The 25,632-nt window shown below is 53.4% G+C and overlaps 1 protein-coding gene and 1 long non-coding RNA gene across 21 annotated transcripts; one reads left to right on the forward strand and one right to left on the reverse strand.

The window, feature by feature from the left end:
- Positions 1-117: 117 nt before the first annotated feature.
- LOC110355173 (uncharacterized) lies at positions 118-25,184 on the reverse strand. Of its 19 annotated transcripts, XR_010468417.1 has the most exons (10): positions 25,048-25,184; positions 24,528-24,616; positions 22,457-23,805; positions 17,375-17,715; positions 14,102-14,200; positions 13,480-13,624; positions 8,259-11,938; positions 5,357-7,435; positions 4,232-4,414; positions 118-3,580 (listed from the first exon to the last, which is right to left on the reverse strand). It is a non-coding gene; the product is annotated as an uncharacterized LOC110355173 (long non-coding RNA). The 19 variants fall into 19 exon arrangements; XR_010468422.1 differs by having other exon boundaries at positions 118-7,435; positions 8,259-8,532; positions 9,699-11,938; XR_010468421.1 differs by lacking the exon at positions 4,232-4,414 and having other exon boundaries at positions 5,357-5,444; positions 8,298-11,938.
- Positions 10,789-25,395, forward strand: LOC102098265 (myosin-7). Of its 2 annotated transcripts, XM_065043196.1 has the most exons (40): positions 10,789-11,027; positions 11,701-11,908; positions 12,414-12,557; positions 12,930-13,086; positions 13,216-13,243; positions 13,504-13,615; positions 13,926-14,018; positions 14,128-14,191; positions 14,361-14,459; positions 14,541-14,644; positions 14,712-14,850; positions 14,937-15,055; positions 15,164-15,313; positions 15,708-15,878; positions 16,019-16,328; positions 16,410-16,477; positions 16,612-16,699; positions 16,826-16,943; positions 17,030-17,153; positions 17,393-17,529; positions 17,612-17,738; positions 17,850-17,978; positions 18,072-18,314; positions 18,734-18,910; positions 19,012-19,157; positions 19,268-19,358; positions 20,117-20,506; positions 20,593-20,719; positions 20,823-20,941; positions 21,300-21,496; positions 21,792-21,975; positions 22,218-22,383; positions 22,465-22,589; positions 22,672-22,980; positions 23,115-23,318; positions 23,528-23,653; positions 23,755-24,030; positions 24,546-24,641; positions 25,027-25,161; positions 25,266-25,395. In XM_065043196.1, the coding sequence occupies exons 1-40, from the start codon at positions 10,789-10,791 to the stop codon at positions 25,284-25,286; spliced, it is 6,060 nt and encodes a 2,019-aa protein (XP_064899268.1). In that variant the 3' UTR covers positions 25,287-25,395. The 2 variants fall into 2 exon arrangements, with proteins under 2 accessions (XP_064899268.1, XP_064899269.1); XM_065043197.1 differs by lacking the exon at positions 10,789-11,027 and having other exon boundaries at positions 11,708-11,908.
- Positions 25,396-25,632: the final 237 nt, after the last annotated feature.

Here is a 25,632-nt window from a genome sequence, read left to right on the forward strand (position 1 = left end):
TGGGGACAAGCACAGAAGGGGACAAGGCGGGGACAGGTGCCACCAGACTTATTTGGTGGCCCTGGGGTGGCACATGAGACACAAAGGGGCTGACACTTGCGGTGTAAGAAAGCTGCTGAGTATTTATTAAGGAGAATACGGTATTTTATTAAGTATGGTATTTTATTAAGGAAAATACGGTATTTTATTAAGTACGGTATTTTATTAAGGAAAATAGCACAAAATACCTATAAATGGTGGAATTTCCCCATTTCAAAACATTTCCCTTCAGCAGCAAACAGGGCCCAAGCGCTCGGTCCCTCGTCACCGAGCTAACGGGGTCCGTGACGGCGCTGCCACCGCAAAGCGATGATTTATTAACAATAAATCCCCTGGCATGGCGGAAAACAACCTGAGAAAGGCGAGATTAAGGAAATAATCCGATTTGGCACCAAGAATCGCCGCGGGGTGTTGGGAGGTGACAGCAAGAGGGACAAACCGTGGGTGACAAAAGCCCTGACGCGGCAAAGCCCAAACACCCGTGGGAGGTTATTTACCCGACCAAAAATCTGCTGGTCTTGGCTTAAAAAACCCCCTCCAAGTGCTGGGCGAGCAGAGGGTGGAACTGAGTTTAAATTCTTCCTAAGCGCGGGGCGGAGATCAAAATTCTCCTCGGTTTTGTTAAGAAACCGTGTGCAAATATGTTCAAAAATAACCCCCGTGTGATTCCCCGCACAACACTCAGCTTTATTTCTTTCAACTGCTCCAAAATCAGGGTGTTTTGGAGAAAAAGAGCAACACCGGACAACAGAGAAACTCAGGATGGGATTCCCAGTTTTCTTTAGTCCGGTGGCTGAAATACCCGAGGATTCCACCAAAACGGGGCTGATCCCAAGGTAAAGATTTGCATCGTGGAAAACACACGCAGCAAAACCATCATTCAACAACACAACAAACAGTTGTGAGAAGAACAAAAAGCCGCTCTGGAAAATTCCCTTAGTCCCGGCCGCTAAGCCCTGAATCAGCTTTAGGCGCAGCAAGCGCTGCAAATAAGGGAACAAACACGTTTTAAATCTGCACATATGTGGGTTCGCTCGGCAAGAATCTGTCCGAGAAAGGCACCACGTGAGCTACCGAAGGTGGCTCCACCTCAACAGTTCTCCCTTTGTTTTAGTTCAGCTAAGACCGGGTTATAAACCAGGAATTATTTGTAGTAATATGGCAAATAATTCAGGAGGATGAATGGCTTTCGCAAATGGCTTTTCGCTCCTGGAGGCTGTAAAACAGACACGACCCGCGTCGTAATGTTGGATGCTCCGCTTCCTAATCCTCTTCTGCACCGACGTTAATCCAAATAACGGAGTATCCCATGTGTCGAGGCACCCCGAGGTTAGTTTAATAGGGTCCAAAACAACTTTTACTAAACTGGTGAGAAATGGGGTTTTAGCACTCCAAAAGTGACTTGAATACAGGTTCGGATATCAGTTGAGGAAGGGGCAGCAACTAATACAACAGGAGGTCCACAGTGTGCATACATGTGGCAGCACCAAAACAATACCGGAGCCGCTCCTGAGTCCGGGAAGGGTCCACACTTGCCACACAGTGTGGGGTTATTTTAAAGGGATACATGTACTCGTATTGAGTATGGAAAGTACAATCCTACGAGGGTAAATTTATAATACACTTGCAATCCTGCGAGGAGAAATACACTTGCAAATACGCATGGAATATTACATGTGCTTATGTGGAAGCACGGGAGGAAAATACACTTGCGATTCTGCGAGGATTGATTTATATATGTGCTCATATTGAGCATGGAAAGTACATGTGCAAATGTGCATGGAAAGTATAAATACACGTGCAAATGTGCATGGAAAATTCCACGTGCTTATGTGGAAGCACGGGAGGAAAATACGCGTGTGATTCTGCGAGGATTGATTTATATATGTGCTCGTATTGAGCATGGAAAGTACATGTGCAAATGTGCATGGAAAGTATAAATACACGTGCAAATGTGCATGGAAAATTCCACGTGCTTATGTGGAAGCACGGGAGGAAAATACGCGTGTGATTCTGCGATGATTGATTTATATATGTGCTCGTATTGAGCACAGAAAGTACGTGTGCAAATGTGAACGGAGAGTATAAATACACGTGTAAATGTGCACGGAAAATTCCACGTGCTTATGTGGAAGCACGGGAGGAAAATACACCCGCGATTCTGCGAGGATTAATATATACCTGTGCTCGTGTTGAGCACGGAAAATACGTGTGCAAATGTGAACGGAAAGAATAAATACACGTGCAAATGTGCACAGAAAGTAGGTACACTCGCAGTTCTGTGAGGGTTAATTTACTCACACCCGTGGTGGCAAGGCAAGCGGAGTTTCCATCCCGGGGGGCTCTCGGCGGCAGCATCTGGCTCATGCGCCAAGAGATCCGCGCAAGGGGCCGAGCCTCGGCGAGAACCCTGTTTTATAGAGCCTGATCAGATCTGACTGTGGGCATTCCAGAAGCCTCTCTGCTCCCCCACACTGGGTGTGGGTGCCCCTGAAGCCTCCAAACGTGCCCCACAGTGGCCGTGGGTGCCCAGCGGCTCCCTGGCGCCTCGGCGCTCCCTTCTCCCCACTGGCCAGGTGGGGATTGGTCTCTTCTCCCAGGCATCAGCAATAGGACAAGGGGCCATGGGCTTCAACTCTGCCAGGGGAAATTTAGGCTGGAGATTAGAAAGCAATTCTTTACAGAGAGAGTGGTCAGGCATTGGAATGGCTGCCCAGGGAGGTGCTGGACTCGCCGTCCCTGGAGGTTTTTAAACTGAGATTGGACATGGCACTTAGTGCCATGATCTAGTAAACGGACTGGAGTTGGACCAAGGGTTGGACTGGATGATCTCTGAGGTCTTTTCCAACCCAGTCGATTCTGTGATTCTCCTCTCTCTTAATGGCCCTGCCCAGGGGGCTCTGGGGCCAAACAGAAGAAGCTGTTGGCCTCAAGCAGCAGAGAGAGGGAGATATGTCTACTCCTTCCATATCGAAGGAGGGAGGGGGGTTTGCATTCTGCCACACCAAGGACATGCTAAACTGTTGGTAGGAGAGAACCTGATGGATTACACCCCTCCAGGAAACAAAAATTCAATGTACAAGTGCTCCGGAGCTCTGCAATGCTCCATGGAACACGCTTTGCCTTGGAAAATTGATGGATTATATTGCCCTAGGCGATATAAGTGGAGTTAGCGGGGGAAAGGTGTATTTAAGCTGGTATTAATGTGAAGTTTAACTCGGTTTTACCTTGCTAAAGGTAATGGGTTGTGGTTTTTTACTCCCTGAGTAAGACAAAGGAATAGTCTATGGCTGCCTGTGTTCCTCCTTCTGCAACATTCAATGAAGGCGTTTGGTTTTAACGCAAAAATCAAAATATTAAAGCACGGCGGCATTTCTGGAGTTAATGTTACAATTCCAAGTCCTCATTACCTTGGGAAATAAAGCGCCAAAAAGACAAAAAGTCGGCGTTTCCTCCTCTCTTCCTTGAATAGAAAGCGAAGTGGCGAAGCTCAAGCGCTCTGAGTTTGAGGCTCCTGGGACGTCTGGTCGTGTGAAACAATCTGGAAACACAAGTTTTAGTGAGGGAAAGAAAATAAAATCCTCTAAAGCTCAGGAAACGGAGTTTTCTAGAGTAAAACCAGCAGGTTTTGTGTAAATCAAGAAGTCCTAGTACACAAATCCCCATCAAATTAAACGCGGTTATTTGTGTGAAAGGGTTAGAGAAACTTTAACAGGTTTCTAAATCTGAAGTTAAAGGTCAAATGTTACATGGTACAAATATAGCATAAAATAATAATAATAATAATAATAATAATAATAATAATAATAATAATAATAATATATCTAAGCACAAAAAGAGCCCAAACTTCTCCATAAGAAAACCTTAGAGAAGGCTCAAAACACTGGTTGACTACCAACATTTTACAGCAAGCTGGGGACGGAAAACATTGAGACAATTTCCTTCTTAAACAAATATTTATCTATATTAATATACTGCAGTAAACCCTCATTCTGGACTGTTGGCTTATTTTTTTTATTAACTTTCTTTTTTATATAACTATTAAAGCGCATCAAGAGTGATGTCGGGGTCGGACATGGTGGTTAATAAAAGTTAAGCTACGTCTATTGGTAACTTGCTGGTTAAATTTGAATTGAGATTGAAAAGATCAAGATCAACCCATTGCTTCAAATATTCATCATCTCTTCCTTACCCTGAAAGGATCTTAAATCTACAATTTCCTGGCCTCTCCAAATGTTTTAATGCATTTTTTAAGCAAATATTACGCTATTTCTGGATCACGTAACAAGAAGAACAGTGAGTGTGGATTCCAGCTGCTCTTGTGTCACAGAGAATGTTGCCACACGTCATATTTGGCTTCGTGTTGCACTGGAACCTTCAAAAATTGCAAAAGCTCAATAATTTATTAAACTTGGCTGCTGTAATTACACAAAATGAGAGAATGTGGGGGGTTGAAGGGCCCTGGAAAGCCCATCCAGTGCAATCCCCCCGGAGCAGGAACACCCAGATGAGGTTACACAGGAAGGTGTCCAGGCGGATTGGAATGTCTGCACAGAAGGAGACTCCACAACCCCCTGGGCAGCCTGGGCCAGGCTCTGCCACCCTCACCCCAACAAGTTGCTTCTCATCTTCCAGCGGAACCTCCTGTGTTGCAGTTTGCACCCATTGCCCCTTGTCCTGTCCCTGGTTGTCACCAGAAGAGCCTGGCTCCATCCTCCTGACACTGCCCCTTTCCATCTTGATCCCCAGCAATGAGTCCCCCCTCAGTGTCCTCTTGTCCAGCTCCAGAGCCCCAGCTCCCTCAGCCTTTCCTCACACGGGAGATGCTCCACTCCCTCCAGCATCTTGGTGGCTGCGCTGGACTCTCTCCAGCAGTTCCCTGTCCTGCTGGAACTGAGGGGCCACAGCTGGACACAAGATTCCAGGTGTGGTCTCCCCAGGGCAGAGCAGAGGGGCAGGAGAACCTCTCTGACCTACTGACCACCCCCTTCTAACCCACCCCAGGTCCCATTGGCTTCCTGGCCACAAGGGCCCAGTGCTGGCTCATGGTCCCCCTGCTGTCCCCAGGACCCCCAGCTCCCTTTTCACTGCTCAACAGCTCATTCCCCAAGTTACACTGGAACTTCATAATTGACTCATAAGAGCAAACAAGTCCTTCCTCAGATGGGAAATTCTCCAATGTTACTCCACAGGGCAAAGGTTTTAATGCGAGTCAGATAAACTTTTGCTCAAATTGGCGACAAATATCGCATGATTTTGACGGCCTGGTCCTTTCTTACCCCCCTCTCAGGGTCAGGAACAGAAAGACTCCGCTTACCGCACCGGGGTATTGATTCGAATGAGATAAACAAGCCCTCTCAGTCTCAAAAAACAATGTTTCTTCCTCCAATTGACCGTAGTAATTCCTATTCAAAGACAGGCTTCATGAGAATGGAACAGGAAATTAACTTAACGGGCACAAACTCAGTGAATAAAACCCACAATTCCTCTTAAAAACAACAAAAAAAGCAGATCCTGTACCACGTGTCCAGCCAGATAACTAAATTATAAGCACACAAAGGGAAGTTCACCTCAAGTTCCCTTGTTTTAACCCTTGCGACCTGTTTTCTCTCGCTCGCCGGCTCCTGATTTTGTAATTAAATGACTTATTTTCCTCTCAAAGGGTTGAAAAATCCCACCAGCCCGGTGACTGTTTGTCACCAGATTGCCATTTAATTCTCATTTCAACGCTTTCTCAATAACGGAAGACACAGGGAAATTAGCAGACGAGTAACTATTAGTACTAAGAGTTGAATAAGAGATATTTTATCGGCATGAAGGCGCAGATGCTGATGGGAAATGGGAAAATTTAAATAAAATCCTCTGACGTGGCGCGGAACAGGAGACACCGGTTGGTTTTGCACTGACTGGCTATTGAAGCATCGTGGGGGAAAACCCGGGTATTTCAGCCCAGCCACACGTGGACAATAATCCAAAAAAGGCGATTACATCGCAGGATGGAGGAGGAGAGGGGGATTTACAAAGCCAGGGCCTGGAGCTGTGCCCGAGGTTTAAGCCCATCTGAGTGCCCCAGGGGTTAGTACTGCGGCCTGTATTATTCGATATATTCATCAATGACTTGGATAGAGTGACTGTCAGCGATTTGCTGGTGACACCAAGCTGGGAGGAGTGGGTGACACTGGAAGCTGTGCTGCCATCAGAGACCTGGACAGGCTGGAGAGCTGGGGGGAGAAATGTAATGAAATAGAACAAAGGCAAGTGTAGAGTCTTGAATGTGGGCAGAACAAGCCCAGGTTCCAGTGTAAGTTGGGAATGAGCTGTTGGAGCAGTGAAAAGGGAGCTGGGGGTCCTGGGGACAGCAGGGGGACCATGAGCCAGCACTGGGCCCTTGTGGCCAGGAAGCCAATGGGACCTGGGGTGGGTTAGAAGGGGGTGGTCAGTAGGTCAGAGAGGTTCTCCTGCCCCTCTGCTCTGCCCTGGGGAGACCACACCTGGAATCTTGTGTCCAGCTGTGGCCCCTCAGTTCCAGCAGGACAGGGAACTGCTGGAGAGAGTCCAGCGCAGCCACCAAGATGCTGGAGGGAGTGGAGCATCTCCCGTGTGAGGAAAGGCTGAGGGAGCTGGGGCTCTGGAGCTGGACAAGAGGAGCCTGAGGGGGGACTCATTCCTGGGGATCAAGATGGAAAGGGGCAGTGTCAGGAGGATGGAGCCAGGCTCTTCTGGTGACAACCAGGGACAGGACAAGGGGCAGTGGGTGCAAACTGCAACACAGGAGGTTCCGCTGGAAGATGAGAAGCAACTTGTTGGGGTGAGGGTGGCAGAGCCTGGCCCAGGCTGCCCAGGGGGTTGTGGAGTCTCCTTCTGTGCAGACATTCCAACCCGCCTGGACACCTTCCTGTGTAACCTCATCTGGGTGTTCCTGCTCCGGGGGGATTGCACTGGATGAGCTTTCCAGGGCCCTTCAACCCTCCACATTTTGTGACTCCATGATTCTGTCAGTTGGCCAATATATATTTTGAAAGCTCTGGCTTGCGAGCAAGTGTTGAATAGTCCCATTAAGCAAAGAATCATCTGCAGGATGAGGCCAAATGGCATTGCAAAACTCGTATTTATGGGCATCATTGAGACTGAAAAGAAGAAGCGGTTTGATTTTCCCCAAAGAGAGGAAATTCACTTTAAGGGTTATTATGAAAACTGGAGCTGCACGCAAAGAATTCACGCTCAGCCTCTATTTGGCAGTGTTTTCCCCATCAAAATCAGGCTCGTGGAACAATGAGCAACGTAATTATTTCCCTCTGACACGTGGGACGGAAGGATGGAGTAAACTATGTACACAACAGACCTGCAGTTTCCCTTACTCGACATTTATATAAAGCAAAACACACAGCTCCTGCACCTGGAAAAGAACAAAGCAAACTCACATGTAATGTAATGAATTACCTGCTCTTTTTCCCCGCACCAAAAGACTCATCTTCCAGCGGAACCTCCTGTGTTGCAGTTTGCACCCATTGCCCCTTGTCCTGTCCCTGGTTGTCACCAGAAGAGCCTGGCTCCATCCTCCTGACACTGCCCCTTTCCATCTTGATCCCCAGCAATGAGTCCCCCCTCAGGCTCCTCTTGTCCAGCTCCAGAGCCCCAGCTCCCTCAGCCTTTCCTCACACGGGAGATGCTCCACTCCCTCCAGCATCTTGGTGGCTGCGCTGGACTCTCTCCAGCAGTTCCCTGTCCTGCTGGAGCTGAGGGGCCACAGCTGGACACAAGATTCCAGGTGTGGTCTCCCCAGGGCAGAGCAGAGGGGCAGGAGAACCTCTCTGACCTACTGACCACCCCCTTCTAACCCACCCCAGGTCCCATTGGCTTCCTGGCCACAAGGGCCCAGTGCTGGCTCATGGTCCCCCTGCTGTCCCCAGGACCCCCAGCTCCCTTTTCACTGCTCCAACAGCTCATTCCCAACTTACACTGGAACCTGGGCTTGTTCTGCCCACATTCAAGACTCTACACTTGCCCTTGTTCTATTTCATTACATTTCTCCCGCCCAGCTCTCCAGCCTGTCCAGGTCTCTGATGGCAGCACAGCTTCCAGTGTCACCACTCCTCCCAGCTTGGTGTCACCAGCAAATCGCTGACAGTCACTCTATTCCCTCATCCAAGTCATTGATGAATATATTGAACAATACCGGCCCCAGCACCAGCCCCTGAGGCACTGCACTGGGTACAGACCTTGTCTGACTTGTATCAGCTCCAAATCCGCTCTGTTACCTTCCACAGCGCAAATATCCGGGGGCAGGAAGCAGCACTTGGGTGTGTTTGGCTGTATTTCACTTGTCTTCTACTAAATGACCATCTGCCCTCTGCTGGAAGTGGCCTGAGGAGCTTTGTGCGGAGATTTTCCCGCTCAAAACCGCGTTTGCTGAAGAGATGAGACTCTTGAGATTGAGAATTAACAGGTCACGGTGTTGGTGGTGGATTGATGAGCATCAATGGTTCTGCATTGCTTCATAGGAAAGACAACGGGGTCACGCAGATGTTGCTTCTGCAAAAAGCAACCAAACGAACAAGAATACCCCAAAATCTGAACAAAAAACCCCAAAATCCAAACAAAAAAAATCCCAAAAACCAAACAAAAAACCCCCCAAAATCCAAACAAAAAACTCCCCAAAATCCAACCCAAAAAATGAAGCAAAAGCTTTAGGAACCCTATGGGGCCTTGTTGGGAACTTGGTTGAGTCCTGTTGGGTGGGATAGGGAAATTGGGGGAGAATTGGGGAAAATTGGGGCGAAAATGGATGGAAAACTATCGAAAATTAGTAAAAACTTGGGAATAAGGGGAAAAGCAGAGGAAATGTGGGGGAAATTGAGAATTATCGGAGAAATTGGGGGAAAATTTGGGGGGGAGGTAGGTGAAATGCAGAGGGAAATTAGGTGGTATTGAGGGGAAATGAGCAACATTTGGTGAAATAAGAAAACAGGTAATTTGGGGAAAATTAGGAAGGATTACAGGAGAAATGAGGGGAAAATTAGGGAGGATTAAGGGGAAAATCTGGGAGAATTTGGGGAATTGGGTGAAAAGAGGAAATTTGAATGGGGGAGCGAATTGGGGGAGAAATAAGAAAATTCAGGGGGAAAATGGGGGAAATTAGAGGAAATTGCGGTAAAATCAGGGGAAACAGGAAATTTGGGGAAGTACGGGGGAAACAGGAAATGCAGGGATTGGAGGAGAAATTTGGGGGGAAAGGGGGGAAATTCAGGTAATATGGGGGAAATTGGGGGTAAATCAGGAGAAAAGCGGTGAAATTTGGGGGGAAATTTGTGGAAATCAGGGGAAAATTGAGGAAATTTGGGGAAAAATCAGGAAAAATGGGGGGATATTGGGAAAATTTGGGAAAATTCAAGTGCCTGGGTCCCCCGGGGTGGGGGATGGAGGGGTTCCCGGACGCCTGGGTCCCCTCGGCTATTCTTAGGTGGGTTATGGGGCGGGGGATCTATAGGGCCAGCCCCATATATGGCCATAGGATGAAGGTGCCCCACTGACATCATGAGCTGATCGGGTGTCGGGGGGTCCCAAAAATATCCTATTGTGGGGGGAGGGGGGGGAACAAAGGGCTGGGGGGAGGGGCCCGGACGCCTGGGTTCGCTTTGAAGCGGGGGGAGGGTTCCCACCTGTCCTTTGTCTGTCTGTCTGTCCTCCACCCCGGGGGGACCCAGGCGTCCGGGCGTGCCTTTTGTCTTGCCTCATCCAACCCGTTATAAACGGGGTGGGGGGGCTTAAGGGGGCCCCTATAGGGCTGTTAGTGGGATTCTATGGGGCTTGGAGGGTCCTATGGGGCTGTGAGGAGCTATAGAGGTCCTATAGAGGCAGATATAGTTCTATGGGGCTGAGTGTGGGTCCTAAGGGGCAGGGGGGCTGGGAGTGAGTCCTATGGGACTGGGACCTATGGAACTGGCGACCACCCTATAGATCCATAGGGGATCACTAGGACTCCATGGGGCTGGAGGAGTCCTATAGGACTATGGGGCAGGTGGGGTCTGATGGGGCAGGGGGGGTCTGATGTGGCTGGGGGGGGCCCTATGAGGCTGGGGGTGGGTTGTAGATCCATAGGGGTCACCGTGTCCCCATGGGGTGGCCTTGAGGTGGCACGTCCATCCCCTTCATGGTGACGCAGGTCGGGGGGAGGCGGATATAACAGGGGTGCCCCGGCCAGCACCCGCAGACCCACGGGCAGGTGGGGCAGGGGGCACTGGGAGGGTCTTATGGGGAGACTGGGAGGGTCTATAGGGAGACTGGGAGGCACTGGGAGGGCCTATGGGGAACTGGGAGGGACTGGGAGGATCTATAAGGAAACTGGGAGGCACTGGGAGGGGTCTATGGGGAACTGGGAGGGACTGGAGTGGAACTGGGAGGGGTCTATAGGGAAACTGGGAGGGACTGGGAGAGCCTATGGGGGAACTGGGAGGGACTGGAAGGGTCTGTGGGGAAAACTGGAGGGACTTGGAGGGTCTACAGGGAAACTGGGAGGGACTGGGAGAGACTGGAAGGCTCTGTGGGAAATTGGGAGGGACTGGGAGGATCCATAAGGAAACTGGGAGGCACTGGGAGGGGTCTGTGGGGAACTGGGAGGGACTGGAGTGGAACTGGGAGGGGTCTATAGGGAAACTGGGAGGGACTGGGAGGGTCTATGGGGGAACTGGAAGGGACGGATGAGACCAGCAGGGACTGAGAGTGTCTATAGGGGAATGGGGAAGGAGTGGGATGAGACTGGGAGGGTCTGTGGGGGAACTGGAAGGGACTGGGTTGTGCTGGGGCAGGGGCAGGCACTGGAGAAATCCTGGGGGATACTGGGACATACTGGGTGGAACAAAGGAGGTACTGGGGAAGTACTGGCGAAGCTGTGGGGGGATGTTGGGGCATACTGGGGGGGTTGTTGTGTTCCGGACCAGGACAAGAGACCCCGAGTCAGCACTGTCCCCCCGCCGAGACCACAGAGAGAGGTGGGGCTGGGAACTGGAAGCACCGGGAGGGAACTGGGAGGGACTGAGGGGTGTGAAAGGGGACTGGGGGGAACTGGGAGGGAGTGGGATGAGACTGGGATGGTCTGTGGGGGAACTGAGCTCAGCTATGGGGAGACTGGGAACACTGGGGAGGAACTGAGAACCCCAGGGAGGGACTTGGGATGGAGACAGGGCCAACTGGGAGGAACTGGGAGCACTGGGAAGGAACCAGACATGGTGGGACCATCAAGAAGGGACTTGGGATGGGGCCAACTGGGAAGATTGGAAGCACTGAGAAGAAATGGGGAGAACTTGAGAGGAACTGGGACCACCAAGGATGGACTTGGATGGGGATGGGTCAACCAGCAGAAACTGGGAGCATCTTGGAGGAACTGGGAGCACTGGGGAAGAACAGATGATGTGACCACCATGAAGGGACTTGGGATGGGGCAAACTGGGAGCACTGGGGAGGAACTGGGAGCACTGGAGAGGAATGTGGTCCACCAAGGAGGAATGGGGATGGGGTTGGGACCACCAAGGACTTGGAGTGGGGTAACCAGGAGGTCTGAGAGCACCCTGAAGGAACTGGAGATGGTGGAACCACCAAGGAGGGACTTGGGATGGGGCCAAGAGGGAGGAACTGGGAAGGTCTGAGTCCCCCTGCCCCAACCAGTGCCACCATGCCTGACGTGGAAATGGCCGAATTTGGGGAGGCCGCTCCCTATCTCCGCAAATCGGAGAAGGAGCGTGTGGCCGCCCAGACCCGCCCCTTCGACCTGAAGAAGGATATCTTCGTCCCTGATGAGAAGGAGGAGTTTGTCAAGGCCACCATCATCACCCGTGAGGGCACCAAGGTCACCGCCCAGACAGAGCACGGCAAGGTGGGTGGGGCCTGGCCATGACCACAACATCTGAACCCAAAAATAACGTCACCATCACACACAAGACACCTAGAACCCATCCCAGCTTCTCTAGGACACAGGAAATATCTAGAACTTATCCCACCTTCTCCAGCACCCATTTGACACCCAGACCCCGTCCCACCTTCTCCAGCACCCAAGGGACACCCAAACCCCATCCCACCTTCTCTATCACCCATTTGACACCCAAACCCCATCCCACCTTCTCCAGCACCCAAGGGACACCCAAACCCCATCCCACCTTCTCCGTCACCCATTTGACACCCAAACCCCATCCCACCTTTTCCAGCAACCAAGGGACACCCAGACCCCAAACAATCTTCTCTATCACTTGAGGGACATCTAGACCTTCTTCGTCACCCGAGGGACACCCAGACCCCCAGCTCCCAGCCCTACTGAAAGGGACAACTGGGGCAAATCCTTGCCCCTTGCCCCTACCCCATGGTATCCTCCTCTCTTTGAGCAGACGGTGACAGTCAAGGAGGACCAGATCATGCAGCAGAACCCCCCAAAGTTTGACAAGATTGAGGACATGGCCATGCTGACCTTCCTCCATGAGCCCGCTGTCCTCTACAACCTCAAGGAGCGCTATGCCTCTTGGATGATCTACGTGAGTCCTGTGGGAGCCTGTGAGGTTCTCCAGACCCCGCCTGGAACTGGGACAAGCCTTGTCCAGACCCCTTGGGCCACCCAGACCCAAAATGTCTCTTCTCCAGACCCTTTGGGCCACCCAGATCTTGGATGTCCCATCCCTGGACCCCTTGGGGCCACCTACACCCAAGATGGCCCATCCCTGGACCCAAGATGTCCCACGTCCAGGGTTCTTGGGCCACCCAGAACCAGAACATTCCTTCTCCAAAACTCTTGGGCCACCCAGAACCAAGATGCCCCAACTCCAGACCCCTTGGGCCACCCACACCTGGGCTGTCCCCACCTGATGGAGTAGAACCTCATGGTTCTGACCCATCTTCCCCTTCTCTAGACCTACTCAGGGCTCTTCTGTGTGACTGTCAACCCCTACAAGTGGTTGCCTGTCTACAACTCTGAGGTAGTGGCTGCCTACCGTGGCAAGAAGCGGAGCGAAGCTCCACCCCACATCTTCTCCATCTCAGACAATGCCTACCAGAACATGCTGACAGGTAGGAACATCCCACAGGCGTGGGTTGGGGGGCAGGAGATGATGTGGGACGGGAGATGTGGGGCAGAAAATGGGGAGATGAGCCAAGGTGACCTTCAGATCCTCATGCTTGTCCTCCTTACCCCACCAGATCGGGAGAACCAGTCCATCCTCATCACGTGAGTGACCTTCACATCCCTAAAGGTCATCTTAGCCCTGCCCATACCTAAGCCCCTCCCACCCAGTACATAGCAACGCCCCTTTCCCCCTGGAGACTCACCCACCAGCACAGCCAACCTGTTCTCACCACCTGGACTTGCCTGTGGAGGTCCATAGTTCATCTACTACAAGCCCCACCCCTTCCCAGTGAGGCCCCACCCCCCAGAACTATAGCCCTGTCCCCCAGCACCCAGACCTCGCTCTCATTGGCTTCCCCCAGCGGAGAATCCGGGGCGGGGAAGACGGTGAACACCAAGAGGGTCATCCAGTACTTCGCTGTCATCGCTGCCATCGGCGACCGCGGCAAGAAGGAGACGGGGTCCCCAGGCAAGGTCAGGGCACTGGGGGGACAACATAGGGTGTGGCCACTGCTTGTCCACCTGCCTGTCCAACCATGCAACCAACCACCCACCCAACCATCCAACCAACCATGCAACCAACCATCCAACCACCCAACCATCCAACCAACCACCACACCATCCAACCAACCACACAACCAGCCACCCATGGCATCAGCCCACCTCTCCATCCACCAACCCAAGCCCCCATGGAGACCTTCATGGATCTCTGTGGCCACCACATCCTCCCCTCCCCCTCCAGCCCCCACCATGACCCTCCTCCCTCATTATCCCACCCCTCCAGGGCACCCTGGAGGACCAGATCATCCAGGCCAACCCCGCCTTGGAGGCCTTCGGCAATGCCAAGACTGTCCGCAACGACAACTCCTCCCGATTTGTGAGTGAAGGGGTTGTGGCCTATGGGGCCAGGTCTGTGGGGCAGGGTCTAAGGGGTGGTGTCTGCTGGTGGGAGGTGGCCACCTTCACTTCAAGACACTGCTCTCCAGGGGAAGTTCATCCGGATCCATTTTGGGGCCACTGGAAAGTTGGCATCAGCTGACATCGAGACCTGTAAGTGGACTGAGATACAGAAGATGTATCATCTTCCATCTGTCCATCCCTCCACCCATCTCTTAGTGTCTCCATCTTCTCATGTCTCCATCTCCTCATCCATGTCCTCATCCATCCAGCCATCCCTCCATCTCTCAACCTCTACCCGTCTTCTCTCCACCCCTCCCAGACCTCCTCGAGAAGTCCCGTGTCATCTTCCAGCTCAAGGCTGAGAGAAACTACCACATCTACTACCAGATCCTCTCCAATAAGAAGCCAGAGCTGCTGGGTGAGCCATGCCTCCACCGCACCCACGGACACCTGCCCCTACCCTGCACCTCCCTGCCCCAACCTCATCTTCTCCTCACAGACATGATGCTGGTGACCAACAACCCCTACGACTATGCCTTCATCTCCCAAGGAGAGACTACAGTACCATCCATCGATGATGGAGAAGAGCTACTGGCCACAGATGTGAGTTGGGGGGGATGGGGGTTGGGCTGCCTGGAGGACACCTTGACCCATATTTTTGCCCCCTCAGAGTGCTTTTGATGTCCTGGGCTTCACCCAAGAGGAGAAGAACTCCATTTACAAGCTGACGGGTGCCATCATGCACTTTGGCAACATGAAGTTCAAGCAGAAGCAACGGGAAGAGCAGGCAGAGCCGGATGGCACCGAAGGTGGGGTCCAACCAAGGTTGAGGGGGTGGGAATTGGGGTGAACCTCATGGTCCTCCAGTTTCAAGCCTTCTCCTCTGCATCCTCAGAGGCGGACAAGTCAGCCTACCTGATGGGGCTGAACTCGGCCGATCTTCTCAAGGGATTGTGCCACCCGCGGGTCAAGGTGGGCAATGAGTACGTCACCAAGGGGCAGAATGTCCAGCAGGTGAGGAGGATGTCCCCAAAAACTCCTGGTTTTGGGGTGGCATGGTGGCATCCCTAGCAATGAGGACATCAAGACCCCCATCTCACCAGTGGGACATCCCTTTTCCAGGTGATTTATGCCGTCGGGGCCTTGGCTAAGGCTGTCTATGAGAAGATGTTCAACTGGATGGTGACCAGAATCAACAACTCACTGGAGACCAAGCAGCCGCGTCAGTACTTCATTGGCGTCTTGGACATCGCTGGCTTCGAGATCTTTGACGTGAGGCCTGGTTGACCATGTTGCATTGACCCTTCTGCATGTTAAGTTGACCCCATTGATCCCACTGGGCATTGGGCTGACCACAGTTGGTCTCAGGTTTACCCCACTGATCCCATTGGGCATTGAGTTGACCCCATGGTTGGCTTGTTGAGCTCACTGGGCGTTATGTCGACCCTGTTGAGTCTCAGTTTGACCCCTTGATCCCATTGGGCATTACATTGACCCCTCTGGGTGTTGAGTTGACCCAGTTGATCACATTTGGCATAATGTGGACCATATTGAATGTTCAGTTGACCCTGTTGGGTGTTGAATTGACCCCATTGATCCCATTGACTGTTCTGTTGACCTCATTGGGTGTTACCTTGACCCCATGGTCCATTCTCTCCCTCCCCAGTTCAACAGCTTCGAGCAGCTCTGCATCAACTTCACCAACGAGAAGCTGCAGCAGTTCTTCAACCACCACATGTTCGTGCTGGAGCAGGAGGAGTACAAGAAGGAGGGCATCGAGTGGGAGTTCATCGACTTTGGCATGGACCTCCAGGCCTGCATTGACCTAATCGAGAAGGTACCACCTCGCCTAGGGCCTCCTGGGGACTGAGGGGCCTCCTGGAGTAGGATGCTCCCAGTTGGAACTTCCCAGAGACCCCAAAGGCAGCCAGTTGGGTTATGCTTGGCATCCATCCAATGAGGTCTTCTCCTCCCCAGCCCATGGGGATCATGTCCATCCTGGAAGAGGAGTGCATGTTCCCCAAGGCCACAGACATGACCTTCAAGGCCAAGCTCTTTGATAATCACTTGGGCAAGTCGGCCAACTTTGGGAAGCCACGAAACATCAAAGGGAAACCAGAAGCCCACTTTGCCGTCATCCACTATGCTGGCACAGTGGACTACAACATCATCGGGTGGCTGCAGAAGAACAAGGACCCCCTCAACGAGACGGTGGTGGGGCTCTACCAGAAATCAGCCCTCAAGCTCTTGGCCAACCTCTTCGCCAACTATGCCGGGGCTGATGCACGTAAGGGGTCACCTACTTCCTGAGCATCTGAACTTGTCCCCACTCCATCCTTGACCTGTCTCATCCTTTCTTCTTCGACAGCCATGGAGAAGGGGAAAGGGTCCAAGAAGAAAGGTTCCTCCTTCCAGACAGTCTCTGCTCTGCACCGGGTGAGGGTTCAGGGGTGAATGGTGGACCCCAGGTTGTGGAGGCGATGGACAACATGTCCCAGGGCAGGTGGTAACCCTCGATGGGGCAGGTTGGAGTCTTCATTCCTTCCATCATATCCCCCTCCATCCTCCAGGAGAACCTCAACAAGCTGATGACCAACCTGCGGTCCACCCACCCCCACTTCGTCCGCTGTATCATCCCCAATGAGACCAAGTCTCCTGGTGAGCCAATAGCCAGGGGTTAATCCAAGGGGGTAGGGCCAAATCCTGGTCCCTGTCCAACCGTAGTGGTGGGGGCCAGCACCCTGGAGCAGGCCGTGACTCACCAGCCCACTTTCTACCCCCAAGGTGTGATGGACAATCCCTTGGTGATGCACCAGCTCCGCTGCAACGGGGTGCTGGAGGGAATTCGCATCTGCCGCAAGGGCTTCCCCAACCGCATCCTCTACGGGGACTTCCGCCAGCGGTAGGGACGGAGGAGAAGTTGTGGGGAGTGGGTGGACAGCCCCACCAGGGCTGATTTTAGGGTGTCCTGTCCTCTCTGGCCACCAGGTACCGCATCCTGAACCCTGCAGCCATCCCTGAGGGGCAGTTCATCGACAGCCGCAAAGGCGCCGAGAAGCTCCTGGGGTCCCTTGACATTGACCACAACCAGTACAAGTTCGGGCACACCAAGGTGAGGCCACATGGTCTCTGTTCCTAGTGGTCCCACCATCGAGGAGGTCTTGTTGACCCCATGGTCCCACAATCCATGAGATCTGTGGACCTCATGGTCCCACCATCCACGAGGTCACATAGACCCCCATGGTCCTACCATCCATGTGCCCACCTGCCCATCTGACCTCCCTCCATCCACCCCGCCAACCCACCAAACCCCACCCCACCAGCAGCACTAACCTTCATCTCTCCTCAAAGGTCTTCTTCAAGGCTGGGCTGCTGGGGCTGTTGGAGGAGATGAGGGACGAGCGCCTGGCCCGGATCATGACCCGCTTGCAGGCCCAAGTCCGTGGATTCCTCTCCCGGCAGGAATTCAAGAAGATCCTGGAGCGTCGGTGGGTGGTGGGGTAGAGGCGGTAGTGGGTCCACATTGGGTGGAGGTCCCTGGTCACCCACATCCTGCTTTGCCCCACCCAGGGACTCACTTCTGGTGATTCAGTGGAACATCAGGGCCTTCATGGGGGTGAAGAACTGGCCTTGGATGAAGCTCTACTTCAAGATCAAGCCCTTGTTGAAGAGTGCTGAAACAGAGAAGGAGATGCAGGTGACAAAGAGCACGGGATGAAGGTTGGGTGGGGAGACAGAGAGATGGAGAGGTATGGGGGGAGGTGGAAGAAGAGGTGAGACATACAGAGGACCCCCATGCCTTCCCCAGACCATGAAGGAGGAGTTTGGGCGGCTGAAGGAGGCTCTGGAGAAGTCAGAGGCCCGGCGGAAGGAGCTGGAGGAGAAGATGGTCTCCATGCTGCAGGAGAAGAATGACCTTCAGCTCCAAGTGCAAGCCGTGAGTGACGGAGATGCCCTAGTTCTTCCTTCCTCCTTCCTGCACCCTCCCACCTATCTTCCTCCGCCCTCCCACCTATCTTCCTCCTTCCAGGAGCAGGACAACCTTGCAGATGCCGAGGAGCGCTGCGACCAGCTGATCAAGAACAAGATCCAGCTGGAGGCCAAGGTGAAGGAGCTGACAGAGCGGCTGGAGGATGAGGAAGAGATGAATGCTGAGCTGACAGCCAAGAAGAGGAAGCTGGAGGACGAGTGCTCAGAGCTCAAGAAGGACATTGATGATCTGGAGTTGTCTTTGGCCAAGGTGGAGAAAGAGAAACACGCCACTGAGAACAAGGTGAGGGTAATGAGAGGCTTTGACCCCAAGCCAAGTGACTCAAGCCAGCATTAATAGGTTTTGAGAAGATCCATGGGAGGTTGAGTTGAATTGAGAAGCCCCAAGTCTGGTTGTGTTGGGTTGCCAAGACCTGAGGTTGGTTGGGTTGTGGAGACCCAAGGCTGGTTGGCTTGAGTCAGGAAGACACAAAGCTGATTCAGCTGTGAAGACCCAAAACTGGGTGATTTAGTTCATGAAGACCCAAAACCAGTTGGGTTGGGTTGTCAAGACCCAAGGTTGGTTGGGTTGAGTCATCAAGACCAAAGGCTGATTGGGTTCTCCTGTGTGTCCTGACTTAGGCCCAGCTCAACCAAGAGAAAGAAGAACCTCCTATCTCTTGTCCTACCTCTGGGACCAAGCTGATATTTCTCCTCCTGCAGGTCAAAAACCTCACAGAGGAGATGGCCGGGCTGGATGAGACCATCGTGAAGCTAACAAAGGAGAAGAAGACCCTGCAAGAAGCTCACCAGCAAGCACTGGATGATCTTCAGGCAGAGGAGGACAAGGTGAACACCTTGACGAAGGCCAAAGTCAAGCTGGAACAGCAAATGGATGATGTGAGTCCCAACCCTCCCGTAGCTGGTCCCTTGGGGGGCAAATGTCCTCCTGGGGTGGGTGTTTTAGGGGGCTGATTGGGGACTGTCTGCCTTGCTTGCAGCTGGAGAGCTCGCTGGAACAGGAGAAGAAGATCCGGATGGACCTGGAGCGGGCCAAGAGGAAGCTGGAAGGTGACTTGAAGCTGGCTCAGGAGAACATAATGGACCTGGAGAATGACAAGCAGCAATTGGATGAGAGACTAAAAAAGTAGGGCCTCCCCCACCTCCTTCTCCCACCCTCTCCTCCCTTACCCATAATCGCCCTCTCCACCAAGAACTCAGGAGTGTGATGGGCTGATGATTCTCCTCCCCATCCAGGAAAGACTTTGAGCTCAACGCACTCAATGCCAGAATTGAGGATGAGCAAGCGGTCGCAGCCCAGCTCCAGAAGAAGCTCAAAGAGCTTCAGGTGATGTGGGGTTCAACTTGTGGGTCAACCAGGAGGAGCTCATCTTCCCCTTTTCTTCTTCTTTTTTGAGAAGAACCTAGACCCACATCATACCCACCTGAGGTCTGGAGTTCATGGCATGTCCCCTTGATGTAGAACCTTCCTGTGATTTATCTCCTAGAAATGACTTGTTGGCTTCCAGGCAGGTTATCTTTGGGGTGGAATGAGCTGAACCAATGGGTGTACAGCACTCAAGGCTGGTGGGGTTGCTCAGGTTGGATCATTTTGACTCCTCAGAGAAGGTTTTATTGAGCTCTTTCATCCAAGCACCTCAAGGGCGGGTTGAATTGAATGTCCTCAAGGCTGATTGAGCTGAAGATCCTCAAGGTAATTTGATAGAGTGGAGAACCTTCAGAGAAGGTCAAGTGGATCTGGAGAGCTCAGATCTTGACTAGGTTGAGGAGAGCTGGGTGGGCTCAAGACTGGTTGACTTGAAGGTCTCCAGTTGATTGGGTTGAGCTGAGTTGAATAGTCTCCAGCCAGTAGGGCTGACTTGAGTTGAAGAGTCTCCAATGAGTTATGCTGGGTTGAGGTGAAGAGTCTGCAGTTGGTTTGGTTGACTTCGGTTGAGGTGAAAAGTCTACAGCTGGTTGGGTTGAGTTGAAGAGTCTCCAGCCTGTTGGGTTGACTTGAGCTGTGTTGAAGAATCTCCAGCTGGTTGAATAGATGAGTAGGGTGGAGCTAAGCCAGATGATGACATCCCTGTCCCTGGACCACAGGCACGGATCGAGGAGCTGGAGGAGGAGCTGGAGGCAGAACGGACGGGCAGGGCCAAGGTGGAGAAGCTGCGCTCAGACCTGTCACGGGAGCTGGAGGAGATCAGTGAGCGGCTGGAGGAGGCGGGTGGAGCCACCTCGGTGCAAATCGAGCTCAACAAGAAGAGGGAGGCGGAGTTCCAGAAGATGCGGCGGGACCTGGAGGAGGCTACGCTGCAGCACGAGGCCACGGCCGCTGCACTGCGCAAGAAGCACGCTGACAGCGTGGCTGAGCTCAGCGAGCAGCTCGACAACCTGCAGCGTGTCAAGCAGAAGCTGGAGAAGGAGAAGAGTGAGCTCAAGCTGGAGCTGGATGACGTCGGTTCCAACATGGAGCAGCTGATCAAGGCCAAGGTAGATGGTTTTCCAGCAATGATGGGATAACTCTTCCGTTCCTCTCCCCACATTCCTTTTCATCTTCCTGCCCTTCCTCTCTCCAGGCCAATCTGGAGAAGATGTGCCGCACCATGGAAGACCAGATGAATGAGCACCGGACCAAATCTGAGGAGGCTCAACGCATGGTCAACGATCTCACCACCCAACGGGCCAAGCTCCAGACAGAAAACGGTGAGGTCCTTGCTATTCCCCAAGCCAATCACCTGTCCTGTACCTGGTGGGGTGGCTTTGGGCATCTCTCCAGTGAGTGATTGTCCACCTTCCCACCCCACAGGTGAGCTGTCCAGGCAGCTGGAGGAGAAGGAAGCTTTCATCAACCAGCTGACACGAGGGAAACTCACCTATACCCAGCAGCTGGAGGACCTCAAGAGGCAGCTAGAAGAAGAGGCCAAGGTAGGGCTGTGTTGGGGAGGTTGGTGGGGCTGAAGGTTGAGGGTGAAAGACACCCCCAAGGTCAAGGGTGATGTTGGTTGGGTACTGCAGGGTGCAGTGTGAGCCTGCCCTCACAATGTAGAGAAAACGAGTTGAGGGTCCTCGGGAAGTTTGGTGGTGTTGGTGAGTCTTGAGGAGGTTGGATTGAATTGGTTGGTAGCAAGGTCAGTTCAGTTGGTCTGGGAGACGTTGGGTTGGTCTAAAGAAGGGCTGGTTGAGTTGAGATGATGAAGACCAGCTCTTGTTGAGTTGGAGAACAGCAAGACAGCCCAAGTTGACGTGGGCCCAATGGTCCCACCTTCTCCTCACCACCTCCCAGGCCAAGAATGCACTAGCCCACGCCCTCCAGTCAGCCCGGCATGACTGCGACCTGCTGCGGGAGCAGTACGAGGAGGAGACGGAGGCCAAGGCTGAGCTCCAGCGGTCACTGTCCAAAGCTAACTCTGAGGTGGCACAATGGAGGACCAAATATGAGACAGACGCCATCCAGCGCACTGAGGAGCTGGAGGAGGCCAAGTGAGTCTTCTCCTCACGGATGCTGAGGTTCTCCCATGGGTGGTGGGACCTGCTTGGTCTTGCCAGTCTCCACGTTCCCTCTTTCCTCAAGTAGCCACCATCCAGAACATTTGGCTTCCTCACACTTGGTAGATCTAGAGCTCAATTTGTGGACCTAGAACCTGTGTTGAGTAACTTAGACCATCCATGACCTTCATGAGTCTTACCACTGTCTTGCTCTCAAACACCTTGATTTTGGGGATCACGAACTGATGGCTGATGGGTCACATATGGGTTTCTCCCTTACTTCTGGTAGGAAGAAGCTGGCCCAGAGGTTGCAGGAAGCTGAGGAGGCAGTGGAGGCCGTCAATGCCAAGTGTTCCTCATTGGAGAAGACCAAGCACCGGCTGCAGAATGAGATCGAAGACCTCATGGCAGACCTGGAGCGGTCAAATGCAGCAGCTGCTGCCCTGGATAAGAAGCAGAGGAACTTTGACAAGGTTTGGGGGACAAAGGAAGGGTGGGAGGAGAAGGGTGGGAAGGGGGTGGAGAGGTGTGGGACCCACCAATTTTACCCACCAAAGACAGGCAGGAGAAGAAGCCCAGAAGAAAGATGGACAACTGTCAAGGGCCGTATTTCAGCAGAGCTTCAGCTCCCCACGAGGAGAATGTTGGGGAGAGGAAGAGGAGGGTAAAGACAGGGTGGCTCATGGTGACCAGAGTCTTGGTTCTGTCCCCATAGATCTTGTCTGAGTGGAAGCAGAAGTTCGAGGAGTCGCAGACAGAGCTGGAGGCATCCCAGAAGGAGGCCAGGTCCCTCAGCACTGAGCTCTTCAAGCTGAAGAATGCCTATGAGGAGTCGCTCGACCACCTGGAGACCCTCAAGAGGGAGAACAAGAACCTCCAAGGTGAGACCATGGGCCTCCCCCTGCCCATTTCCTTGTTCCCTGCCACCTTCCATGTGGTCTGATGGGATCTCACCTGGGTAGAGGAGATCTCGGACCTCACGGAGCAGCTGGGTGCCAGCCACAAGACCATCCATGAGCTGGAGAAGGTCCGGAAGCAGTTGGATGCCGAGAAGCTGGAGCTCCAAGCTGCTCTGGAGGAGGCTGAGGTGAGCCAAGCCACATCCTCATGTATCCCCATGTTCTCCTGGTCATCTCTGGTCCTCAACATCCTGTCTGTCCCCTCCCCAGGCCTCTCTGGAGCATGAGGAGGGGAAGATCTTGAGGGCCCAGTTAGAGTTCAACCAGGTCAAGGCAGACTACGAGCGCAAGCTGGCCGAGAAGGACGAGGAGATGGAGCAGGCCAAGCGCAACCACCTGCGGGTGGTGGACTCACTGCAGACCTCTCTGGATGCTGAGACACGGAGCCGCAATGAGGCCCTGAGGCTGAAGAAGAAGATGGAGGGCGACCTCAATGAGATGGAGATCCAGCTCAGCCATGCCAACCGGGTGGCAGCTGAGGCCCAGAAGCAAGTCAAGATGTTGCAGGGCTGCCTCAAGGTACCCATGGGACAGCTGTCCCATTAGGAGTTGAGGGGTGGCTGGTCACAGCACTCCTTGGTGGCAGTTGGGTGGACCTCTATCCCCTTCTCCACCATCCCCACTCATTGTCTTTCCCCCACACTGCCTTGTAGGACACCCAGTTGCAGTTGGATGACATGGTCCGGGTCAATGAGGACCTGAAGGAGAACATTGCCATTGTGGAGAGGAGGAATAACCTCCTGCAGTCAGAGCTGGAGGAGCTACGGGCGGTAGTGGAGCAGACCGAGAGGGCTCGCAAGTTGGCCGAACAGGAACTGATCGAGGCCAGCGAGAGAGTCCAGCTTCTCCACTCACAAGTGAGATCTCATGTTCCTCCAAGGGACACTCAAACCCTGGAGAAACCCTGGGTGTGGTCATCTTCTGGGTGGAGTTACCAAGGATCTCCTCCATCTGGAGATCCTTGAAGTCTGCAGAAATGACAGGAGGGCTCTAAGTGCTGTGGGGCTTGAGAAGAATGGGGCAGCAGCCCCACAGCCACCTCTGAGATCCTCTCCTCCATCTCCAGAATACCAGCCTCATCAACCAGAAGAAGAAGATGGAGGTGGACATCTCTCAGCTGCAGACAGAGGTGGAAGATGCCATCCAGGAGTGCAGGAACGCCGAGGAAAAGGCCAAAAAGGCCATCACTGATGTGAGTGCTGTGGTGGGACTGATGTCTAGGACACCTTCCACCATAGAGTGATGGAGAACATGCCTTGCACCTTCTTCTCTGGTTGCTTCTCCCTGGGACAGGCGGCCATGATGGCAGAGGAGCTGAAAAAGGAGCAGGACACCAGCGCCCACCTGGAACGGATGAAGAAGAACATGGAGCAGACTATCAAGGACCTGCAGCTGCGGTTGGACGAGGCCGAGCAGTTGGCCCTCAAGGGGGGCAAGAAGCAGCTGCAGAAGCTGGAGGCCCGCGTGAGGGAGCTGGAGAATGAGCTGGAGGCTGAGCAGAAGCGCAACGCTGAGAGCGTCAAGGGCCTCCGCAAGTCTGAGCGGCGTGTCAAGGAGCTCAGCTACCAGGTGGGGTGTGTGGGGTGGCCCAGAAGGTCACCTGATGGCCCTGTGGCCACAGGGACACAGTGTGATCTAGAACATGGTTGACCCAGTGGCCAGAGGGTCGTGAGTGAGCTAAACCACTCACAGCGTCCATGTCAGGCGCCATAGTGTGACCTAGAACATAGTTAACCCAATGGCCAGAAGGACATGGGTGACCTAGACCACCCACTGCCTCTATGTCCGATGCCGTAGCGTGACCTAGAATGCTCACGTGCCACCCAGGCCACCTCCTGCTGTCCCAGCATCCACAGGGTCTTTGCATGATCCAGAACCTCACATGGGACATCAGCAGGCCAAGAAGCCATCTTCACCTTGGGGGAAACCTTACCTTCTGCCCCAAAACTGAGGTGACCTACAAATCTAGAGGGGTCCCAGTCCCCCAAGAACATCACTAATTGTCTCCTGGCCCTAATTGCTCCCATGGTAACCCAAAGCACAGATCAGTCTAGGTCTTGACCTACCCGTGTCTCACCTCACAGGCAGAGGAGGACCGCAAGAACCTCGTCAGGCTCCAGGACCTGGTGGACAAGCTCCAGTTGAAGGTCAAGGCCTACAAGCGGCAGGCAGAGGAGGCGGTGAGTGATGAGAGAAGCCGTGGCGCTGGATGGGTAGTCGGACGGATGAAAGAGAAGAAGGCTGAGTGGATGGTTGGATGGACAGAAGGTTGGATGGATGGTTGAGTAGATGCAAGGTTGTTTAGATGGTAAAGTGGATGGATGGATGGATGGATGGATGGATGGATGGATGGATAGATGGATGGATAGTTGGGACAGCTGGACGGGGGACAGGGCCACTGACGCCCTGGATGGATGGTTGAGTAGATGGAAGGTTGTTTAGATGGTAAAGCGGATGGATGGATGGATAGATGGATAGATGGATGGATGGAAGGAAGGTGGGGTGGATAGTTGGGACAGCTGGACTGGGGACAGGGCCATTGACGCCCCGTCCCCCCACCCCCAGGAGGAACAGGCTAACACCAACCTGGCCAAGTTCCGCAAGGCTCAGCATGAACTGGATGAGGCGGAGGAACGTGCCGACATGGCTGAGTCGCAGGTCAACAAGCTGCGGGCCAAGAGTCGTGACATGGGGGCCAAGGTGAGATCTCCGCACCCCCTGGCTGCCCTATGGCTTCCCCCACGGCCACCCCATGGCTGCCCCACAACCGCTCCCTCACCCCCCATCTTCTCTTTCTCCACCAGAAGGGACTCAATGAGGAGTGAAGCTCTGGACCTTCAACCACCCCCTTGCCTTGGAACCCCAACTGCCCCACCCCAGCCCCCTGTCGCTGCCCTCCAACCTCGGTGGGCCAATAAAAAGCCTCAAGCAGCAGCAGTTTGTGTGGCGCTATGGGACTCTATGGAGATGTATGGGCAGAAGAGGGGATCTATGGGGCAAAGAAGGGAATCTATGGGGCAGATGGCAGACCTGTGGGGCAGAGGAGAGGATCTATGGCACAGATGAGGGTTCTATGGTGCAAAGGAGGGGATCTATGGGGCAGAGCGGTGTCTATGAGTAGAGGGAGGATCCATGGGGCTCTATGGGCATGTATGGGCAGAAGAGGGGATC

This window comes from Columba livia, chromosome 28, assembly GCF_036013475.1.
Source record: "Columba livia isolate bColLiv1 breed racing homer chromosome 28, bColLiv1.pat.W.v2, whole genome shotgun sequence".
NCBI lineage: Eukaryota > Metazoa > Chordata > Aves > Columbiformes > Columbidae > Columba > Columba livia.